Source organism: Colobus angolensis, unplaced genomic scaffold (genome assembly GCF_000951035.1).
Source record: "Colobus angolensis palliatus isolate OR3802 unplaced genomic scaffold, Cang.pa_1.0 Scaffold258, whole genome shotgun sequence".
NCBI classification, from domain to species: domain Eukaryota; kingdom Metazoa; phylum Chordata; class Mammalia; order Primates; family Cercopithecidae; genus Colobus; species Colobus angolensis.
In genome coordinates, this window is record NW_012115799.1 from 4,539,350 (window position 1) to 4,549,947 (window position 10,598).

Consider the following 10,598-nt stretch of genomic DNA (forward strand, 5'->3'; position numbering starts at 1 on the left):
TCCCAAGTAGCTGGGATTACAGGTGCCCGCCATTATGCCCAGCTAAGTTTTCGTATTTTTAGTAGAAATGGGGATTCGCCATGTTGGGCAGGCTGGTCTCAAACTCCTGACCTCAGGTGATCCAGCCACCTCGGCCTCCCAAAGTGCTGGGATCACAGGCGTGAGCCACCGCACCTGGCCAACAATGGTTAATGATTAACAGCAAAGCTTTCCCAGGCTCTACCACAGGAAAATTACATTCTTGTTGCCCCAACTTTATTCCAGGGTTACAACGTAACTGGGCATCTGGGGGTCATTAATCCACATGATCTTGCATTCCATTTTAGTGGCAAAATGTCTTCTAAAAACGTCTGTGTGTGTGTGTGTGTGTGTTTTGTGTGCATGTATCTGGTGCATTTCCTGGGGGCAGAAGTCAGCAAGAAATTCCCTAGTGTTAACCTCATGAGCAACTGCTTCCTTGCAGTGGCTTCTCAGGGAAGCCCAAAAATCATATACGAAGCCTTGAGTCTCCTATTTGGCAAAATTATTTGAGCAACAACTGTTCAGCAGCAGAGTAAGATGAAAAACCTCAAAACTGAGAATTCTCATTAATTTTTCTTTATTGGTATGCTTAGGGAGGATTCTGATTTAGATATTCAATCTTAAAAATTAACTTGTCATGAAATTTACTAACCTTTTGTATGCTTACAATGTTTTGGGTATTGTTTATTTTGTATTCCTAATGCACTAGATGAAATATCAAGTGACCTATCGTCTTCAGAATCACCACCCAAACCTATAGTTCATGTGTTGACCAATTATGCTTACACTGGATGTTGTAAACCTTTTAAAATATTTGAATGATTCCAGTAATATTACACATAGGTACATATCTCCCACCAAACCTATCTCAACTTCTAACCTTTTAAAAACATAAGTAACATAATATTAGGAACTATAACATTATGGTACTTTTTGAAGTTTTATCCTATTTTAAATTATATAATACTTTTCCCTGTCCTTGTTCTTAGCAGCTAAGAACATTTACTATACACTATACTACAACATTTCATAAAATAGGCTTTAAAATTATAATTAGGCCAGGTATGGTGAATCACATCTGTAATCCCAGCACTTCAGGAGGCCGAGGCAGAAGAATTCTTTGAGCCCAGGAGTTCAAGGCCAGACTGGACAACAAAGCAAGCCCCCGCCTCCATCAAAAATGAAAATTAAAAAATTTACTGGGTGTGGGCCGGGCACAGTGGCTCACGCCTGTAATCCCAGCATGGTGTTTCATCATGCTGGTCAGGTTGGTCTCGAACTCCTGACCTTGTGATCCATCTGCCTTGGCCTCCCAAAGTGCCAGGATTATAGGCGTAAGCCACAGCACCCGGCTTCTTTTTTCTTTTAAGACAGGGTCTCCCCGGGCTGGAGTACAGTGGCAAAATCCCAGATCATTGTAACCTCTGCCTCCCAGGCTCAAGCAATCCTCCTACCTCTGCCTCCCTAGTAGCTGGGACCAAAGGTGCATGCCACCAGCTCCAACTTTTTTTTGTAGTTTTTGTGGACATATGGTCTTGCCATGTTGCTCAGACTGGTCTCGAATTCCTGAGCTCAAGTGATCGGCCCATCTCAGCCTATTAAAGTCCTAGAATTACAGGTGTGAGCCACTGTGCCTGGCCTGACAAGTATTTTTTTTTAATCAACACCTTTAACTTTACACTAAAAACAAATTTTTTTTAATCCAGAATTTAAAAACTGTGACCTAAGAGATACCTATTTCCCCATTTCTCTCTTTGCCCCTATTCCCATGAAAAATGAAAAATCTGAGAACTGAGAAGACTCAGTAATTTTTCTTTATTGGTATGTTTAGGGAAGATTCTGATTTAGAGATATTCAATCTTAAAAGGTAAGTCACCATGAAATGTAACCTTCTATACTGGCCTCACTGATGAGACAGTAAACTACATATGGATAAAGAGCTCAGTATCTGGAATCATGTTTCCTGGTTTTAAATTATAGCACTGTGACTCAAACTGCTGAGAAAACCTGGACAAGTCACTTAACCTTACTTGTGAAACAGAGACAACAGTACCTCTTCTATAACTGTTGTTAGGATGAAATGAAGAAAATACATGTAAAGCGTTCAGCGCAGTGCCTAACACATTTTAAGTACCCAAATGTTATTAATGTTATTATATCTGTAATTTAAAATAAAAAAAAGCAAAACCTTAATGTAGGCCTCCTTCTACTGAATAACAAAAAATTTAATTTACATTTGAATGTTTAAACTAATCACTCTTTATGAATACTCTGCAGTGATTACAACCATAAACATACACTAAATGCAAAATCCTAGGCATTATATATTTGAGTCATTATCCATTTCTGTATATAGCTCCAATGTAAACCATTAAGCAATAATGATGTGTGTATATATGTGTGTGTGTATATATATATATATATAATTTTTTTTTTTTTTTTTTGAGACAGGCTCTTGCTCTGTCATCCAGGCTGGAGTACAGTGGCGCTGTCTTGGCTCTCTGCAGCCTCAACCTCCTGGGCTCAAGCAATTCTCCTGCCTCAGCCTCCTGAATAGCTGGTACTACAGGCGCACACCATCATTCCCAGCTATTTTTTAATTTTCTTGATAGAGATGGGGTTTTGCTATGTTGCCCAGGCTGGTCCCAAACTCTCGGGCTCAAGTGATTGACCTGCCTCAGCCTCCCAAAGTGGTGGGATTAGAGGTGTGAGCCACTGTGCCCAGTGAAATATACTTCTAAAAAATAATGTTGTATTTGAATAAAAACAGGAAGGTGGGAAGAGGAGGTAGCTAGGGAAACTGGGCTAGAAAGGACTGTAGAATAAAGGGCACTAAGTAAGTTCATAGAGAAAAGTTTCAAGAATGTCCGATATTAAATCATAGAGAATTTGTGGAAGTAACACACATATCTTTATAAATTCTTAGTCTTGACAGTTAATTCATAAAATAAGACCCATAAACATACTGGCTTTGGGTGGAAATGTTTTCTATTAATAGGCAAAACTAATTTAATACACTAGAAGAAGTTTATTATAACATCATTCAGAAAATTTAGCACAATGTGCTTTAATAGGTAGTGGCAGACTATAGGTGGAATTTTAAAATAATTGTTATTTTTGTGTTTATCGTCCAATAGTCTTTATTCCGAGCATTACCATTTTTATCTTTTACCAATTAAACCACAATAAATTTGTGGGAATCACTTATTTACTGAAAGTAAAGCAAACCCAAATATATAAATCCAAAACATTAGCAACTTATTTTGAGAAAAGGTTAAATTTAATATAGTGAATTCAATAACAGTAGTATTTCTAAAACTTGATCCTAGAAATACCTAATTTACTTGTTAAAAATACAGATTTCTAACCAGAAAGATGAATTCATGAGGCATAAGATGACGCCCCAGAATCAACAGATGTTACATGCACTCAAGGGTGATTCCTAAAATTAGGCAACTTTCTTGGGAGGCTGAGCCCGGCGGATCACGACCATTCTGGCTAACACGGTGAAACCCTGTCTCTACGAAAAATACAAAAAATTAGCCAGGCGTGGTGGCAGGCACCTGTAGTCCCAGTTACTTGGCAGGCTGAGGAAGGAGAATGGCGTGAATCCGGGAGGCAGAGCTTGCAGTGAGCCGAGATTACGTCACTGTACTCTAGCCTCTGTGACACAGCGAGACTCCAACTCAAAAAAAAACAGATTAGGCAACTTTAGAAAACACTAAATATTGCATATGTAAGTATGTACTATACTATTACGAGATCAATCACACTGCTAAAACTTAAATGACTCCCAAGGTCACACGACTAGGGTCACAAGGGAACTCAAATACAGGTTTTAAAAATCTATTATTTTCCATTTCCAAAGATATTCTTCCAAAACTAGGTTCCATTTTTACAAAGTAGATACAACCTAGAAATCAGATATCTCCTCGATTTTATAGAAATACTTGAAAAATTATAGATTAGGAAGATCAGCCTGAAAAAGGATTAAGAATAAGTTTATGTATTTCTTTGGGTCACTCTCTCCCCTTAGAGGACAAATACATATTGAGTGCCTACTATGCACTAGCTGCTTTATGTATGTCACGAACTTAGATTTTCACTACCCTTCTCCAGGTTTATGTTGTTAGATGAGGGAATGAAGTTCCAAAGCAGTTAAGTAACTTGTATAAGGTATGAATACTATTATTAAACATCAAACTGGGGTGTCAGCTCATCTTTTGGACTCCAAAGCACGTATATACTGTCTTTGCATGCCTAGAAGTGCAGCTATCTCTTTGTTAACACTAGTTTTATGCAAGCCAGTATATGAAACACACCTGGTTAAGTCACACATTCCCAATTATGATAAGCCTTGGTAGGTAATCAGCGGGAAATAATCTTCGGGGATCAAGAATCTGAGAGTTGAAGAAAAGTAAAGCAATGGTAGTATCATTAAAAAAGGTGTCAGTGCAAGATGTAATGGTATAACAAAAGAGGTAATAATCTTGTTTGTGAATTAGGGAAGGTTTCCCAGAGAAAGCAACTGAGCTGTTTTCACAGCTAAATAGGGTATGGTATGGATTCTAGATTTTATCCAGAAGAAACAGTATGCGCAATTGCAAAGAGATAGGAAATTGTACCGATTCAGCTGGATACAAACAGGGAAAATACAAGATACAAAGAGGGCAGTGAAAAATGAGGCTGGAGAGGTAGGCAGGGACCAGATCATGAAAGGATGTCCAGAATGAATTTAGGCTGGCCAATATAGTCAGATTTGCACTGTGGGGAACAGTGTCAAAGTGAGTGAAATCGAAGCTGGGAGAAAACTTAGGAGGCTAAGTAGGTAATAAATAAGGAAAAGTGTGAACTAAAGCCATGATAGTGGGGATTAAAAAGAGGGGTTGAGATTAAGACACATTTAAGAGCATGAAATTTAAAATCTTAGCAAATAATCAAATACATATACAGTTTTTTAGGAAGGCAATTATAATGTAAAGCAGCCTTAAAGTCGTTAGGACTTTTACATTAGATCATGTGAAACTTAACATCATATCCCAATTTGTTACAATTTATTCACAATTCAATGTAGTTTCACTAATCCTAAGAATCACATGCAGTTGTCACCATAAATAGATCATACTGCAAATCTTTTTCTAATTGACTAATTACTAAATCTATTTTCTGAGAAGTGATGTTATAAAACTAGAGACTTACAGGCTTAGTTCACAAAAATTCTTAACACAAGATACACATGAATTTAACTACTATTAATAGTTAAATATTGTTTTTAAAGAAAATTGTCTTTCAGGATGTCCAGTGGTTCCCAAACTATGCTGCACATTAGAATCATCTGAGGAGTTTTCAAAACTCTGACAGCCAACACCAACTAAGTAACACTCCATACCAACTACATAAAAAATCTGAGTGTAGGAGCCAGCCAAAGGTATGCCAGTGAGCTTTAAAAGAGATCAATGATTCAGGTAAATAAATATTTTCTTCTTCCAAAACAATATCATATTCTTGTCAAAAGGACCTTTTAAGGAGTAAAAAAAATGATTAGTCTTAACTGGTATTCACAACAACATGAAATCTGAAATGCACTTGCTATCATTTTTTACATCATTTGAAAATCATACTTTTTATAAATTATGTTTATAAACAGACATAGAATACCTGCACTGGGGCTTTGTTCAGCAATATGAGAAATTTTTTTCTTCGCAGAAGAAAGTCTTGTTGGAAAAGGTTTTGACCCAAATGTTGGAAATATGTCTGACCTACAATGAAACAAAGTAATTTCAATAAACATTAAGATTTAGTGCTGTTCAATACTCACATCACATATTCTCTATTCTCCTTATTAACTCACAGAACTTTTAGATAATAAGGGAGCAATAAGTATGATACTTGAAAAAATATGGCTAAGAGTATATATATATATACATATACATATATATAGTTATTCTTAATTCATCTTTTGGACTGCCAACCTTTTTAACATATGGTCAATTCTTAATTACTCATGAGAGGATTGCCACAGAAAATGACTCTCTGACTTATACTGTATAATCCTCAAGGAAAAAAAAAAAAAAAACTGATCCAAGAATCCATTCTAAAACCAAATCAAGGCCAAGTGTGGTGGCTCATGCCTGTAATCCTAGCATTTTGGGAGGCCAAGGCAGGAAGATCACTCGAGCCCAGGAAGTTTGAGGCCAGCCTGGGCACCATGGCAAAATTCCATCTCTACAAAAAACCTAAAAAATTAAGCAGGCATGGTGGTGCACACCTGTAGTCCCAGCTATTACAGAGGCCGAGGATCACCTGAGCCCAGGAGGCAGGGGTTGCAGTGAGCTGAGACTGAGCTACCACACTCCAGCCTAGGTGACACAGTGAGACCCTGTCTCAAAAATAAATAAATAAATAAAAATAACAAATCAAATCATTCTTAATTATCTAATAACTACTATCTATCCTCATATAGGATAACACCAAAATAGAGACTTGGCTATATTATAAATAAGAGATCAGCAACGGGTGAGTTTGGCAAATGCCACTTTCTTCTTAAACTATTCTTTGCTGTACTTTCCTGACATTATAAAGACCTATAGGCCTTGTTTCATTAAGAAAGCCAACTGAAGACTGCTAAATCTGAGTTTAAGGGAACTGTTTTAAATCAGTAAGTGTTACAATGTCAGTAAGTTAGTAATGAATATTAAAAAGAAGAGATTTGACAAAGAAGTACAATTCTTAGTAAATGGATAGAAATATATTTGTGAGTGGACCTAGTGAAAAATCGTTGTCAAATATTTTGAAAGAGCAATTTCTCTAGAATAGATTACTATAAATCTACATTTATATTAAGTGTAGTTGACTTGGATGAAAGAAGAAATTTCAGTCTCTAGGAGAGTGGTTTTCAACAATTTTTCCTCCCCAACCCACCTAAGGACAAAATCTTTAAATCAGGTAGTAGTGGCTTTCTTTGGCCATGAATCTTAAGGCAGGATGCAAGCTGGATAAGTATAATTGTTCTAAAGCCACTAATCATAAATGTGGAAATCTTAAATTTGTTAAGGGCAATTCAGTCCATAAATGAAGGTGTGCTGAACCACCTTCTCACAGAATGCAGTATCTGAAGAAGATAACTCAGTGAGAAAATATAGGACATCATGTATTCAAATCATACAAAATGAACTTTTCTTCTTAAGTAGGTTTCAAATTATTTACACAACCTTGCAACTGTAGGATTATATAACATAAATTTTCATCTTCATGGAAGATCATAAAAGGACTTTAGCTCTAAAAGCTAAAAATATATTTTGTTTTATAACTTAATATAAACACCAGACCATGCTGTTATTCCAAATTCATTTTGTCAATATACGTATTATTCTACCTAGGTAATTACAACAAAGGAACTGCTGGAAGATAAAATTTCCAAGTACAAAACAAGCTGCTATTCAAGTTAAAAATGTATAGGAAAAAATAATAGGCTGAGACAAACTTCTAAGAATGGAACACAAGAATTCAGTTTAATTCTATGAACTGCTGGAATAAAATATTATGATCTATTTAGAACACTACCTCTCCTTTGATTATGCAATCTTTATTTACCTATATTTCTTAGAAATTCCAATTCACTAAAGTGAAATTAATTTTAATTTTAAATATTTACTTCTGGTTCAGGATGAAAACAAAGGAAAAAAATTTAAGGCTGACAACACCAAATGTTAGCAAGAATGTAAAACAAGTATAACTCTCACACATAGCTGATAGGAGTGTAAAGTTACACAACCATTTTGGAAAACTGTTTAGCAGTTACTTAAAGAGTTAAATATACATCTACTCTGTGCCCTATCAATTCTATTACCAGGTTTTTGCCAAAATAAAAGAAGAAGGGATTCCCAAAATCCTACAGTAGAGTCACAGAGATGCCCAGAAAGCAGTTTGAGATCACTTATCAGTTAAATGAGGTTAAGGTTTAAGACTTAGAGGTAATAGAAGTAATCTGAAAAAGTTAGTCCAACTGCTATGCTGAAAAATAATTTTCTGTTGACATGGGGTGGCCAGAACTTTAAGTCCAGCACTAGGAGTCTGCTGTAGGGAGACTCCTAACAAGGCTATGAGAGCTATGGCATGAAATGAAATCCTGAGCTTCTATAAGATAATGGAAACAAGATATAAGAAAATAATAGCTGGGTGAAACTTATTCATAAATTAGAGGAAACTGGTACTGAGCTTAAAATGAAAGCAGTAATATTAGCTATAGATCAATTGGAAAAAGAGTCAATAATCCAGAAAAGAGCTAAAGGACAAAAAACGTTAGGATAAATCTTAGACAGAAAGAACAACTAGGGCTTTAGGAACAGGGTTTATACTAATTTAGGTGCTCTGGTTTACAGTTGGGGTTGTGTTCTCTTTCCACTCACACCAGAAACCAAAGCCAAGCAAGGTAATATCTGTAAACGTTTCCAATGTCTTTTAAATATATTTTAACATTTAAAAACTAAAACATAAATGGTTTTAAGTTTTTACAAATATGATATTAGGGCTCTAAATCACTAATTACAGAGGAGTATTCATTTATCATGTCAAAAAATAAAATACATTATTCTCTTCCCCCGGGGAGTTGTAGACAGAGAAGAAGTCAATGATTCTTGGCTGTAGACTCCACTTTCACTGTAAGAACTGATGTTTGGTGAGGAAGACCGAGACGGGGAGTCCATTGTCAAGTCGAGCTTCATTGCAGAATCAGGGCTTTCAAGATCTGAAGTACTGCCACTTAGTTTTGCTCTTTTCTTAGCTGCACTATTACGAAGGGACCTAAGAGAGCTATGCATCTAAGAAAAAATGAAAACAATGAACTTTATAACATAAATTCCTTATATTGGTACAAGTTATCCTTAAATTTTAAACTCCATTAGCTATACCTAGCTAACCACTTCCCAATCCCGTACTAAAAAAACATGAATGTTAATATATATGTATATAGTATAAACACACAGATTTTATCACTTGGGTATTTATAAAAAACCTACTAGGTTGGAAGCTCCTTGAGAGGAAGAATCTCAGCTATTGTTCATCAAGGTATATTCAGCACTGGGCACAATGACTAAATATATTGCATTAATTCAATTATTTAATAAATCAATCATTGAATCAGATGGTAGATATCAGAGTTGATGTCACAGAGGTACATCTGGTGTGCTGATGTGGCTTAGAAGCTAGCTCTGGGAGGTGATTAATGAAAATCAACTTTCAAAAATTTGACATTTACATCAAACTTGCAAGTATTAAAATTACAGATCATTGTACGTAACTACTGAAGCCAAATATTTTTAGAAATGCAGCTGGGCGTGGGGGTGGGCACTTGCAGTCGAGCTTTGTGAGGCTGAGGCACGAGAATCGCTTTAACCCAGAAGTCAGAGGTTGCAATGAGCCGAGATCGCAGCACTGCACTCCAGCCTGGGCAACAGAGCGAGACTCTGTCTTTAAAAAAAAAAAAAAAAAGAAAGAAATCCAGAGTAGAAATTGTTATGGCAAAATATAGTAAGGCTAGCAACAAAACTTTGAACAAATTAAGGAACACACAAACACACATAAACTGCTTTGTTTACATTTGATTCATAAGATTAATTATTTAATGAAAGTATCTGTTTTCAATTAATGCAAACATCCATAAATATCTTAAGTCTTCATAGTTGGAAGGAAAATTCAACAAAAAGCCCCTTTAATGGATTTAGGGCAGTGTAGTACAGTGAAAAACATAATAAACATAAAGGTAGGTGAACAAGGCTTGAATCCTAGTCCTGCGATTTACTTTCTGACCCTGAGCAAGACAGATAACATCACTGAGCCCCTTCTGTAAAAACAAACACACACACACAAACAAAAAACAAAAGAGAGGTTGACTTGCTTATTAACTCAGGGAGTTACTATAAAGATTAAATGAATTAATGAAAATGAAAGTGTTTGATACATTATTAAGCACATTAAGCACTTATGCCTTTGTTAAAAGTCAAATCACACCAAAGAATATAAACAGTGACCCATTCAAAATAATAAATAAGAAGTATCATATTAGCAACTATAAGGGAGGATAAGTAATTTTCAACAACTATACTAGTTGAAACAGTAATAGGGAGACTTCTCTATTAAAAGTGTGAAAAGCTGAATATCTAAAAGCAATGGTATCCTCCTGTATTTACTAATAATGACATAAAAGAAACTCACCTTTCAATTACCCACTAAAAAAAGAACTATTTTTAAGTTATTATAAAAACAAAGCAAAATTACGTATGATCAGGTGAAATTTATAAGTTATATAGGAAAATGTCTTTTCCATATGTGTCTTCCCTTCAAATGAATTCCCTTCCTAGCACTGCTAAAATACAAATGTGTTGGGGAAAAAAAAAAAAGGAAAGATTTCACAAGCAGTTAGAAGTTGGAGTGATTAAATCATTAAAAACCAACTTTGGTACTTTATAGGTTAGTTTTACATGTGTTTAACATAAAGACATACTTTAAAAATGAATATACAGTAATATTAACTCTATTTTATGGAGCAAATGACCATTACATGATTGATGCTTATACCT

At 35.5% G+C, this 10,598-nt stretch overlaps 1 protein-coding gene across 1 annotated transcript in view; it reads right to left on the reverse strand.

Annotated features, from left to right (window-relative positions):
- FAM179B (family with sequence similarity 179, member B) overlaps positions 1-10,598 on the reverse strand; it is a 116,177-nt gene that overhangs the window by 57,324 nt on the left and 48,255 nt on the right. The window contains exons 6-7 of the mRNA XM_011947077.1: positions 8,608-8,840; positions 5,680-5,780 (exon numbers count right to left, since the gene is read on the reverse strand). Coding sequence (XP_011802467.1) covers positions 5,680-5,780; positions 8,608-8,840 — 334 coding nt within the window. The remainder of the gene's footprint in view (positions 1-5,679; positions 5,781-8,607; positions 8,841-10,598) is intronic.